At 42.6% G+C, this 13,660-nt stretch overlaps 1 protein-coding gene across 1 annotated transcript in view; it reads left to right on the top strand.

The window, feature by feature from the left end:
* Positions 1 to 5,067: 5,067 nt before the first annotated feature.
* Positions 5,068 to 13,660, top strand: part of NAA25 (N-alpha-acetyltransferase 25, NatB auxiliary subunit) — a 46,814-nt gene continuing 38,221 nt past the window's right edge. Inside the window, exons 1-3 of the mRNA XM_054006500.1 lie at positions 5,068 to 5,144; positions 10,649 to 10,734; positions 11,602 to 11,740. Of these exons, the coding sequence (XP_053862475.1) occupies positions 5,087 to 5,144; positions 10,649 to 10,734; positions 11,602 to 11,740 (283 nt within the window). The 5' untranslated portion in view covers positions 5,068 to 5,086. The remainder of the gene's footprint in view (positions 5,145 to 10,648; positions 10,735 to 11,601; positions 11,741 to 13,660) is intronic.

Here is a 13,660-nt window from a genome sequence, read left to right as displayed (position 1 = left end):
TTACAAACTTCAAATTCAAATGATGAATGAAAATCTGAGGCAACTTTTGAACTGTCCTACATGCCAGGAGTGGAGGATCTTGCAGCAACTGTGTAAAGTGTGATGACCAAGCTGTGTTGAATTTGGTGACAACAGTGTGATTTGATTTTGGCATTTGGCGAGGACTGAAGACAAAGGCAAACTTCACTGCTAACATAAGGAGAGGCAACTCAACTTACACCACTGCTGAATTAGGCCAGGAAGCTGTTCCCTCTGTGATGCTTCATCCTAATCTTGTAATTCTTCCTTACTTTTTATTTTCTTCATATTAATTTTAATTCTTCATAGACTCATTTGTATGGAGGAGTAAATAATATACATGCATTACTAATTTACTGTACCTGAAAGGTGCCAGCTTGATAGCCCCAGAGGCTGAAATCCTCCCTATAACCTCCTACCAGATACAGCCTGGGAGTAGCAGTGGAAGCTCCCCCATGCTGCTTCAATCTTAACGTGAAAGGACCATCTCTAGGAGTGAGAAGGCGGGAGTTCAGATTCTGAACCATTCAGTCCTTGGCCTCTCTGCTGAGAATGTCAACAAGCTAGCCAATCAGTGTCAATTATTTTTGCCACCCTGAAGCTAGAGGGAGCTCTAGAAGGGATTGTGCCTCGACTACTGCTTCAGCAGAGCCCTGCAGAACACAGGAAATGCATGCCTGCTGGGAAATTTATGACTGTGCATCGTGCTCTCTCCACATTGCAACTAGCCACTTCTTAATTGGTGTGGCATGGGGGGCACTGCCCTGGCCTCACCTCCTCACTGTTCCTTTTGAAAGCCTAGGGGGCACTAGCAAGGAACCATGGTGGCACAGAGACTGCAGTTGTTCCTTGCCCCTCCACAGGAGACAGGAGAACCAAGCCACATTGCTACCTTTCTCCCGTGTGGAGAAGGCCAAGAGGACCCACTTCAGAGGAAGAAACTAAGGCAGGGATGTTGCAGGGCAACCTCATGCTATGAAGGGATGCTGTTACAAGGTACAATACAGAATAAGAGTAGCACATAGCTATTATTGTTAGAATGCTTGACAGAAAATGTCTCTTACAAAATCACTTAAACTTTGGACATCATACTTGTATTAAATGCTGATCTTGTATTCAGTTTCATCAAATGTAGATCCTGTTTGGTGATTTGTTTTTCCCTACAAATGTTAGTAATAACTTCTTTTCTACCTATTCTATATTTCTTTTTCCTGGATCCACAAGTATTGCCAGATCAGGACAGATGTGGCCCATTTAACTCAATATTCTGTCTCAGGCACTGGACCAAGTTTTAATTAGTGAAAAAGAAAAGATGACCTTATTGATGCTCTTAATGTTTAGAGGCCCATGCTCCAGAGTGAATAAAATACATGTAACTATAGAGTTGTGACATTCAAGATGCTGGCAGCATCTAACTGATTTTTATTTATTTTTTTGGTCAGCTCTTACACTGTAAACATTTATATGGGGTATTTAGCTGCATACCTTACTGGGCATCCAAGTTATAGATCCTGTGACATTCATAGTGGGTTTTGTTTTTTCCCCCAGCTCCAGTCAATACCTAGTCACTTCCTTTCTGCAAGCATTGGTCAGACACATACCTTACAAAACATTAGATTATTATTATGGCCTTGATTTACAGGAAAATTGTGTCCTTTTAATGTTAGCTGTGGAGTCAATAAAATTTTGCCTGGAAAGATGCTATAAGCCTCTTATTCTGCACTGCTGGCAATCCAGTAAGTGAGAATTTAGAACTTGCATTCTGTTGACCACTACAGAACCATTATTATAAATGGTTGTGAATAAGAAAGTGGTATTACTTCAGACTTCTTTATAATTCGGTATTAAACTACTTACCAACACTGCTGTCTCTGATCAGCAAAGATGCTCTTAAGTATGACTGCATCTAAGGACATCTGAAAAGCAGTTTAAAGCAATTACTGTCTCTTCCCAGACCATGCAGGCTAACACAGACTGAACTGCTGCAGAAAAGTAGATTCTACACATATTTATATCAAACTCTGCCACTGATTTTGTTGAGAATCAGAACTTATGTTTAAATTAGTTTCATCAAGTGAAAGTGGTTTCTAATGACAAAGTCACTAACCGTTTATGTTTACTAAATTAATTTAAATTTATACACAGCACCTTTCATTCTGAAGGATCCTTGTGCATTAAATAAATATACTTTATATGCACTTTACACAAACTATAATAAAGAGCATTATTAAGCTTGCAAACCCAATCACTCAAAAGTTTGGAAATTACAGAAGTAATGTTGCCTGTGATGGATTTGCTGTGGGGATGAATCAGAGTAGTGCAGTGAAGGAGACTCTTGTCTGCTTTATTCATTACAGAAGTTGGAAGATGTGTGCCTCTTGTGGGTACTGGGGGGATGGGTGAGCCTAGGCCTTCCCAAAACTAAAGGCTCCCTCCCCCCATGATAGGGAGGAACCACATCTCCCAGATACCAAGTGATTATGGGGACAAGAAATGGAAAAAACAGGAATGGAAGTGCAGGTCAAAGGTTGAAAATCAGTGTTCTGGATGGGGATTGGATGAGGCAGGGGATTGCAGGAGGAAAGAATGGTCATGTGATTAAGGCAATTTAATGCTGTGCTGCCCCAGAAAACTGCATTCTACCTGTGTCTTTGCCAGGGTGGAGTTCTTGTGTGAATGATGCTAGTCAAGTTTTAAAATCAGACTCAACAGCTGGTCTCTAATTGTGTTTCTAACTTTCTAGGTACCTGACTTCAGCTTCTGGGCTCTGATATGCAGGAGTGCAAGTCAAAGGGAGCTGTACTTCAAACATCTAATGTATTGTGTTAACGTAAACATGTCCTAGATGTCTCAAACTGGGTAAAATTAGTGGATGCTTTTGACCTTAATCTCTCTGTGCTCCCATATCCTACCTGAAAAATGGGGCTAATACTCCTCATCTCACAGAGATGTGGGAAAATTCATTAATATTTTTTAAGCACTCAGATACTATAGTGGTGAGTACATAGAAAAGCCCTTGAGGAAACTAATGATTGTCTTCAGAGTAGGGTTTGAGTAGTGTGCAGTAAATGTGGCATGGAGCCACACAGCAAACAACAAGGGGAAAACAAAGCATTGTATTCCTGCTTGTTAAGCAGCAAAATAAGTGTGTTCTAGCAAACAGAGCACTGGACTAGGATGCTGAAGACCGGTGTTCTATTCCCAGCTCTACCAGTGGCCTGCTCAGTGACCTTGAGCAAATCATTTCCCCTCTTCATGCCTCAGTTTCTCCAGCTGTTAAATGAGGATAATGATGCTGACCTCCCTTAAAAAGTGCTTTAAGATCTGCTGATGAAAAGGGCTATATAAGAGCTAAGTATTAAGTAATCACTGAATGAAGCAGGAGTCCTTTGGAAAAAATAGTATGTGATCATGTCATTAAGCTGTATTATAATTTGACCTCTTTGAATTCATGCATTAAGGCTGCACAGGCAACCTTTAATTCTGGCATTTCCTAACTTTTGAGTGCTTGACCTTAATTTTTTAATGTAATTTTTATGTATGTAACTTCCTAGCTTTTTAAAAAAGCAAACTGAAAAAACAAAGTCTATCACCTGGTATTATATTGGCAGCCCTATGAGTCCTAGGTTGGAACCTTTAGTTATACTATGGTATAACAGGTAGTCTCTGCTCATCAGGCTTCTTATCCCAGTGTCCCTGCCTTCAGCTCCCTGACCCTGTACTCCTTGCCAAGTCAGTCCCAGGCCCTCATACAATTTCTCTCCCCTACCTGTCTCTCATGTCCTCCACATACACTGTCCCCACTGTCTCCTATCCCCTCCCTTTCTCCATGTGTTCCTTGTCCAATATCAGTGTCCCCCTAACTCCTTGTCCCAGTCTCTTTATCAAACATTCCCAATTCTCAGCCCAAACATAATTTTGCCAAACTTTACTAAGCAACTGAGAACAGGGTCTTACAGACACAGAATGTAAGAATAGCCATACTGGGTCAGACCAATGGTCCATCGAGGCCAGTATCCTGTCTTCTAATGGTGGCCTATGCCAGGTGCTTGACAGGGAATGAACAATTATCAAGTGATCCATCGCATTGTCCACCCCCAGCCTCTGCACAGGACTCAAGCGTGAATGACGTAGAAATGCAGCTCTCTGTGAATTGCACCATGCAGCTGGCTGGCAGCTGAAAAACCCTTTATGCAACTCAAACAGAAGGAAGTGAGATAGGGGGAGCATGATTAATAAGACTTTGCCTTTTTCTACGCTTATCCTCCAAAACCCTCAAAGTGCTTTGCAAGGAGTAGATAAAACTCACAACTCCCTTTTGAAGTACTAGACTGATGATGTGTGGATGTGCACCCAGGCCACTGCTTACCAGTGGGTGGAAGGAGAGCATCGCACCTGTTTAGGGTGACCAGATGTCCCGATTTTATAGGGACAGTCCCGATTTTTGGGTCTTTTTCTTATATAGGCTCCTATTACCCCCCCCCCGTCCCAATTTTTCACATTTGCTGACTGGTCACCCTACACCGCTGGACATGGCCATAGGCCTCACAGTTACCCTAGGGCCAGGCGGGGGCAAGCAGGGGGCTGGGTGGTAGCCCCAGGGCTGCTGGGAAGCTCTGGGCAGGCCGCAGGGCCATGAAGGGGGGTCCCTGCCCTGCTGTGTGCTGGGGCCCTGTGTCCCGCACGGTGCGCGGGTGAGGGGGGGACCTCGCAGCAGGCCCTGGGCGGCACTGTGCAAGGCGGGACTAGGGGACCGGAGAGCCCGGCCACGCGAGCCGGGGGGAGTATCGCGGTAGGCCCAACCCCGGCAGCCAGGCGGCGAGCCGGGGCGGGGGGCTGCAACCCCCCGGCTGGCGCTGTCCCCACAGACCGCGGGCTCCCCCTTGGCCAGTCATATCGCGACAGGCCCTATCGCGGGGCGGGGGGGGGAGAGAGAGTCCGAGCCCGGGAACGTGAGGCCGGGCAGCGCCCGCCCGCCCCGGCCTCTTTACCCTCCCCCGCCCCCCGGGCCGAGCCTGGCCGGTCCCGCCGGCGCGGCGGCTGCGCACTGCGGTTCTGCGCTCTCATCATGGCGGCGCGGGGCCATGTGCAGGACCCCAACGACCGGCGCCTCCGGCCTATCTACGGTACCGACCCCCCCGCCCCCTCAGCGGGGCTGCCCCCGCACCGCGGCTGGCGCCCGGCACCTCCCCCCCTCCCCGACCGGGCCGCGCCGCGTCCACGGCCTCGCGTGGTTCCCGCCGCCCGGGGAGCCCCGCTGGGCCGGGAAGAGCTAACCCTCCTCGCCCCCGAGCTCCTGCAGGGGAGCGGGGCTCAGACCCCGGGGGAGGCCCTTGCGGGAGGGGGAGGCGCCCCTCTCCAGCTCCTTCCCTCGGGCGCCCTTCTCCCCCCTAGCCTGCCCCTCTGTGCCACCCAGCCGCTGCCCCCACAGGGGCCCCTCACCCCTCCTCGGGGGCCCCCGACCCCCATGTCTCCCCACAAGCCCTGGAGGCGGGGTGTGGCCCCTTGATTTCCCTCCTCACTTCGCGTGGCCAGGTGCCCCAGTGTTGGGGGTTTGTCTTATATTGGTAACTATTCCCCCCCCCCCCCCCAAAAAAAAAAAAGTGTCCCAATTTTTCACACTTGCTATCTGGTCACCCTATCCCCATTATAAGCTCTGTTGGGCTGGTTTGCATCTGATATTGGAAATAACATGTGAAGGGACTGATCACGATTAAGCTTCCCTCCCTGAAGCACGTGGGGCCACCAGGGGGTAAAGAGGCTTTACATAGTGTAGACCCTCTGCTTGGGCTAGGGAGGAGAGAATTTCCCTGCTTCCCCTCACTCCTTACAAATCTGTGATTAATCATTACTGGTATTTTGAAGTGCTCAGCCCAGGATTGCTAAAGGAGCTATTACTGCAAATTGTCAGTAATTGTGTTTACATGGTGAGAAACTGAGGGATTGGCCCTTTCTTCCTCTACCCGGTTGGTTTTTGGCCCTATGTTACTGTTTAGCCCTCAACACCAAGTTGGTAGTGTTCAAGGCAAAATGTAAAGAGCGTCCCTGCCCCAATTAGCTCGCAGTCCGTTAGGGTTGTATAGTGGTTTATATCTACAATTGGGAGCTGAGGAAGCTATTAATTATTTGCATGATAGTAGCACCCACAGTATACTAAGTGCTGGACACCATCCCTGCCACAAATAACTTCTTTCTCCTGCGTCCCCCATCCAAAAACGGATCCCTGTCTTTAAATATGAATTTCTCACCAGCATTAGAGAATGTATTTGTCCTATTCCACTTCTGTATATTTTTCTGTAGGTTACATTACCCTTTGCTAAATATATTACCCCATGCTTTAACTTGCTGTGCAGCTTTGATATCCTTCCTTTCTTGTCTTCCCACACTTGGAAACCTCCCAATTCTCTAACTTTTGGGGGGAGAGAAGGGAATGGTATAATTTCTTAATGCAAAACATCCTTGGACAATTGCCATGTTAATTTCTTTTCCTCCTGGTTAAGAGAATTGTGTTCCCAGTTTATTTTGTTTTGCACAAAAGATTGAGAGACTTGTAAGAGTGGATGCATATTTTTTAATGCAGAATTGAGCTTTCTTTCCCCATCTGCCTTTGCAAACAAACATCAAATCTTCCCCATGCAAAACTGATTTTTAAGTTAAAAACTCATTTATCTGTGAGTCTAAAAGGGGCGAGAGAAGCCACACACTCTTTAAAGCTGTGGATTGAAATATTGTGGCACCTAGATATCATAGCGATGGCTATACAAAAATCAATAGAGAGAAAAAGCAGTGAAACTTTACAAGAGAGTAGTCTTGTTCAGCAACCTCCTGTCTTAAAAGTCTGCCCCAAAATATCTTTTAAGTATTGCATGCAGTTCTTCTCGAGCTTTATTAGGAGGCACATTGGTTAAGAAAGTAGTTGAAAAATGTTGCTCTATATTTGTGCATGTGCCACACTGGGATGTTGTTAAACTTCTAGAATCCCAGAACAGATAATTTAGAGAGTGCAGAAAATGTACTTGACTTCCCATATGCAAATAAATCACTGGTTAGAAACACAAGGGGAATTGCATTTGGTTAGGGATGAACTTGGTTTTTTAAGTGCACCATTCATGTTTTAAGTACTTGTCTCACAAAGAAAACTTTGCAGGTAGACCCCTGCATCCCAGGTTGAATTCTGGTGAAGTCAGTGGAGGCAGTTCTCTTTATGGGATTGGGGCCATAGCTACTTCTACTTGGTGTTAGTTAAAATACGGTAAAGAATAAAAATATAAAGACATGGTTATATTAAAGAAAAATAAACATTCCTTACAGAAATTGTAATTGTAGCTCTCTAGTTTGGTTCAATGTGATGAACTGAAAGTTTTTCTGAATTTTCTATGGCATGCTCTGGAATTGCTGGCTTTGTATGTAGTGATACATTTGCAAAGTAGCTTCTTAAACTAGAGAAAATTCAAATTTAACTGTTAGAAAAACTGTAACTTAAAAAAATTAAGCCAGAAGACACTGAAATATACTGACATTTTAACTGAGATGTATTTTGGTGTTTCAGCCCTAGTAGCTGTCAGAGAGAGTGTAATGCCTTTTAAAATGCAATGTGCTGAGTGCATAGTGTTGGCTCTAGAAAGCATCACTGGGAACCTAAGGTGTTGTAGTTAATATTTGGTATTTATAGTCCTTAATAAATGAAGCATGGCTTCTTAAACATGTAATTGTGTAGCTTTTATTAAAGGCCAAAAAGTAAACAGATTTTGTGTGGGGTGAAGGTTCTAGTTACTTTGCTTGTAACATCACTTTTCTGTTTGTACTGTGTACTTGATTACTCAGGATGCCTTGACAGTTATATCCATCTTTTATCTTAATTTGTTGTACATTAATCAGGAAGTTAATTATGTTGGGCATTTCCATTCATTTAAAATCTCCACCCATAGTCTTGCTATTAATAATCTGTACTTTAATATTTTTCTTTAGTTTAAGTTCTTTTGTGATAAATGGAAGATGCCAGTTCTTTTGGTTCCTGAGAAACTTGTTCATGTTGTTGACAATACATAGTCCTTATTCTGCTACTATTTAGAAAGCCTTGTGACTTGTGTGTTACACTGCTACCTATAGCAGAGATCTTATCAGTGCAGCTAGATAAGTTTAACAACCCCAAGACAGTCAGTGCAAACTGGATAAGAACATAAGAACGGTCGTACTGGGTCAGACCAAAGGTCCATCTAGCCCAGTATCCTGTCTACCGACAGTGGCCAATGCCAGGTGCCCCAGAGGGAGTGAACCTAACAGGTAATGATCAAGTGATCTCTCTCCTGCCATTCATCTCCACTCTCTGACAAAGAGAGGCTAGGGACACCATTCCTTACCCATCCTGGCTAATAGCCATTAATGGGCTTAACCTCCATGAATTTATCTAGTTCTCTTTTAAACCCTGTGATAGTCCTAGTCTTCACAACCTCCTCTGGCAAGGAGTTCCACAGATTGACTGTGCAGAGTGTGCATGTACCATGAAATACAAATCCGTGAACCAAAAAACCCATCAATTTATAATGAGGTTACCAGCTTGTTCAATTTCATAATTTTTAAAACGTCTGTATTCGGCAAATCTTTAAGGTCTAACAAGCCTGGAAGGGCATTGGAGAGAGGTTGCTGTGCATCCTTTTCAGAACAGCCACCTCTTATAAAGTCATAATATCATTTTACCCTGTTAGTTGAAATACTTGAAAGTTTTGTTTTAGTTAGTATGGACAGACTGCACAATATGCACTTAACCTATACAATCTCACCCCCCCCCCCACCCCCCAGTTCATTTAGCAGTGGTTCAATTCTTTAGCATAGATACTACCATAGAGGCAAATATTAAATGCCATTGAATGTAAATCTCAGTAATATGGATATGAATTTTGTAGAATATGGCAGGAAATTACTAAGGGTCACCTTCTTAACTCAGTGGAATCCGTCCTCATAAGAAATGCAGTCCTAGCAAGAAAGTGTATAATTTAATTTCAGTTAGCTAGTGTTAGCTCCTTACCAGGAATTTAGAAGAAAATTAGGAACACTTCACTTATGCTTTTTGGCTCATTGGATACATCCCAGTTGTTTTACGCTAGGTTTAGGTTAACAAGTCTCAAAAAGTCTGACGTGGTGCAAAGATTGAGTGGGTTTATTGTTCTCTTCTCAGATTAATCTCTTATTCTGATTTCAGTAATTTTCAGATAATCTGAGTGTATCCCATTGGAGTTAGAACTGAGAATAATGATATGAAATGAGAAAAGAAACTTTTAAACTGTATAGCCACCTTTTTCTAAAGGTATGTCGACACTGCAAAAAAAAAAAAAAAATCCACTGTGGCAGTAGGTCGTAGAGCCCAGGTCAACTGACTCAGGTTCACAGGGTTTGCGCTATGAGACTAAAAGTAATAGTGTAGATGTTCCTGCTCAGGCTGGAGCCCAGGCTCTGAGACCCTCCCCCCTCACTGGGTTTCAGAGCCTGGGCTCCTGCCTGAGCGGGAATGTCTGCATTGCTATTTTTAGCCGTGTAGTGTGAACCCGAGTCAGTTGACCCAGGGTTTTGCGCAGTGTTAGACATACCTTAAGAGATGAGAATAATGGAATCTTGTTCCATGACTTGGGGGAAGTCTACCTACAGTATTAAGTCGACCTAAGTTATGATGACGTACAGCCACCCACAGTAACTAAATAACTTTTGCATGTCCACATCGTGCTCCTTGAATTGGTGATGCATGTCCTCATCTGGAGCGCTTCCACTGATTTAACTGTCAGTGTGGGGCATTGTGGGATGGGTTCTGAATGGCAGCAAGGCAGTGTCTACGCTGACAGTGCGTCGACCTAACTACATTGACCTAAGCACTACACCGCTCACAGAAGTGGAGTTATTAAGTCAATGTAGGGGGCGAGTTACATTGGCGGGAGCAACATTTTAGTGTAGACGCTTACAGATTTAGGTTGATGTAAGCTGCATTACGTCAAACTAACTCTGTAGTGTAGACCAGGCCATGGGCTCTTGCATGCTACAGTAATAGAAAATAATAAATACTAATTGTGGAATAGTCTCCATAGAGCCAATGAAAGCCTCATTTGAGTGCTTTAAAACTTGACTAAACATAGCATCATGGAATATTAGTAGGGTGCGAACCTGCACTGATTGAGGAATGGATCATATGACCTAGTAGGTCTTTCCATGTAGAGATAGATTGCAAATGTCTTTTCGGGTCTGATCCACCACCACTTAAATCCATGGAAAGACTCCTATTAGCCTATCAAATTCACTTCTACTTGTAACTAGAGCAAAGGATGTCAGCCTAGTCTTTAGTGGAGAGAGGCTCGTATCTGAAGCCATTGTGCCTTGTCATATTATTATGTATCCTGAGCTTTTATCAGGAAAGACCAAAAGAGTCTCTTACTGTACTTTGTGTTGGGATGACTGAAACTAGAACAAATGAGATATGTTTCTAAGCTGCACTGTGGAAATGGTCACTGAACAGGCATTCAGTAGTTGTGAACTGAACATTCATTATCACTCTTACAGCACAGACCTTCCCCCCTCCTTGAGATTAGGGAATAGATATCCATCTTTTCTTTGCTGTCAGTTGTAATCACTGTGTGTTTTTATGTAGATTATCTTGATAATGGCAATAATAAAATGGCAATCCAGCAGGCAGATAAACTGCTAAAAAAACACAAAGATCTTCACTGCGCTAAGGTAAGTTTGATTGCTCTTCATTACGTTATTTTACTGAACAAACACAGTTCTGAAATTTGGAGAAATTCTGCTGTCCCATTCAAGCTTCCAGTAATCTGTGATATTTTTTTTTTTAACAGAGGCCACAGTGTTTCTTAAAATCTTTCAGAAGGTTAATAGAACCCTTTAAATCATGTCATATCATGTTTGTTTGAAAATGTGTTAAGAAATGTTACTTTCTAAACTGCCAAATTCTGCCCTTTGGCTACTATGATGTTACCAGGGCTTCTGCTGTTCTATCCCTCTTCCAGGCTTCTGGCTACTGATGCAGCTGCGACTTGTCAGAGCTTTCCCAAGCTGCTGGAAAGTGAAACAGATGTGAATATTGTTAGTTTCTCTTTTGACCCCATAGTTCTGAACACCAGTAGTGAAAACTGGTGAGACTGGTTGGTTTTCACTCTGCTACAGGTAGGGAAAATTGAGTAGCAGCAAAAGCACTGAAACTGGCAGTCTACACAGACTGAGGAAGGCAGCACTGCATCATTTACATGAGTGGTTTTCAACCTTTTTTCATTTGCAGGCCCCTAAAAAATGTTGAGTGGAGGTGCAGACCCCATTAGAAATCTGAGACATAGGTTGAAAACAACAGTTTTACACTATTCACATTTGGAAGTTTTTCTTCGCAACGCCTCCCCCTCTTTTTATTTTTATTTTATTAAATGGAAGCTTAGATTCTTCAGAAATTGATGGCACTCACTTTGACAAGTCCCTTTCTCACCATGGGCAAGTGGATTTTTCTCTAATAATGATCCTTTGTTTCAAAATAAGTTTTTCTTCTGTAGATGTTGGCAGTGTTTTTCAATAGCTGCTTCCTTATTACATGTGTAGGTTTTAAAGGCAATCGGCTTGCAGAGAACTGGGAAACAAGATGAAGCGTTTGCTCTCGCACAAGAAGTAACAGCACTCGAACCTACAGATGACAACTCTTTGCAAGCACTAACTATCCTTTACCGGGAAATGCATAGACGTAGGTTTTTTTTATTTTACTTTTCTCCTGCAAATTTCAATTTCTTGATCATAATTATGTAACCTTTCCTTGGGCCTTTCTTTAAAATGAATTATTGCCCAAAATTCAAAGGGAAATGTACAAAGTCCAGTTTTCACACATGGGCACTTTAATAGGTGGTTCAGACATGGGATTCAGATGCCCAGTTTGGCACAGAACTGCGTAAATGCCCCTTTGACATGCAAGTTTCTATTTGATCATCTTAAAGCAAGATGTTCTGGTTAGACTCCTATTATTGAAAATTGGGTCCAGAGTAATTTTAACATTGTATGTTAGTCATAATATCAAACAAATTCATTCAAATTTATTCCAGCAAAAAACATGTGATGTTGTTGTTACTTTAAATAGGAATAATGTAAATCATAAACGACTAATACTGTATATGAATTTTGAAGAAGCAATTTAAAATAATGTATATAGACACAATCAAGGAATTTAGCCCCTCAAAATGGCTTTAGAAGTTGTGTTGCAGACTTAGAGGGGAAATCCCGACCCCTCCCTTTCCTGTTACTCTTTTGAAAACAATTCATCTGAATCATAACTTCTTGGGTCATTCAGTAAACAAAGTTGTGCATGCTTTCTATGAAAGAGAAAGCATATGTGGTTTGGTTAGTCTGCAGCACAAGGAGATACCTTATCACTATCCTGAGGAGGTGTCAGTAATGTTCATTATCAGGTTTATTGCAGAAATGATTGTAGACTGAAAAACTGGATTTTTTTTACATGAGAAGGTGTAACTATCCAGGGCCATTTCTTGACATATAGCAACCTCTTGTGTCCTTTACTAGTTAATTTCCAGTACATAATCTTTGCTTTGTTAAAGCACTTTTATTGTAATAATATGAAATCTCTTCATATCTGCCTTTAAATCTTTATTTCTACAATTCTCAACTTAAAAACCAGAAAAATATAAACATAAATAGAACTGACTGTAGTACACGTAGAAATTAATTATTCAAGAATATATAAAATCATACTAAACCTTATTAACAATAATACCTTGCATGTATATAGTGCTTTTATGTGAAGAATAATTTGAATTTTTAAGAAAAGTACATTCAATAATGATTGTGTGAGTAAGTACAAATAATTTTTGGGTGCGAGGGGGAGAAGGGATGTTAAAATCAAATACAAATAGTGTTTAGGTCTCCTACATATCTAATCATAAGAGGCCTATATTAATAGGTTTATCTTGAAATACATTATCTTTGTATTAAATTATTAAAAGAGATAGAAAGCATAAAAGTCACTTGGGAAAGAACAGGGCTTCTTAATGCATAGCATAGTCGCTCCTAATACGTTAGGCAGTGGTTGTCAAACTGTATGTCGGAACCCCAAAGTTGGTCATGACCCCATTTTAATGGGGTTGCCAGGGCTGGCGTTAAACTTTCTGGGGCCTGGGGCCAAAGTGTCCCACAAACCCCTCTGCCTGGGGCCGGAGCCTTCAGTCCTAGGTGGCAGAGCTCAGGTTATAGGCCCCCCGCCCAGGGCTGAAGCCCTTTGGTTTTGCAGTCCCCCCCCCCAGGGCGGCGGGCCTCAGGCTCGGTCCCCCATCCTGAATTGTGTAGTGATTTTTGTTGTCAGAAGGGGGTCGCGGGGCAATGAAGTTTGAGAACTGCTGCATTAGAGAAGTTTCCTTAAAACGATTTAAACTTGAGGAATTCATTCTGTGTCTTAATAAATCATGTATTTAAAGTAGACAGTCTCCATGTGACCCAAGTATAAAGCTTGAATTGGTGTAATGCCCCCAAATGGGTGAATTTGGAAGTTTTTTAACCCCAACACATGACGTACCTGAAAGCATTCAGTACGTTTCTGAACGTTTTAGTCTTTTTTTTTTTCTATTTTTTTACACACACTCTTTTTCTAAACATTTCTGTT

This window comes from Malaclemys terrapin, chromosome 16, assembly GCF_027887155.1.
Source record: "Malaclemys terrapin pileata isolate rMalTer1 chromosome 16, rMalTer1.hap1, whole genome shotgun sequence".
In the NCBI taxonomy this organism is placed as follows: Eukaryota; Metazoa; Chordata; order Testudines; family Emydidae; genus Malaclemys; species Malaclemys terrapin.
Note: the sequence above shows the minus strand (reverse complement) of the source record. Positions and strands in the feature narration are given on the sequence as shown.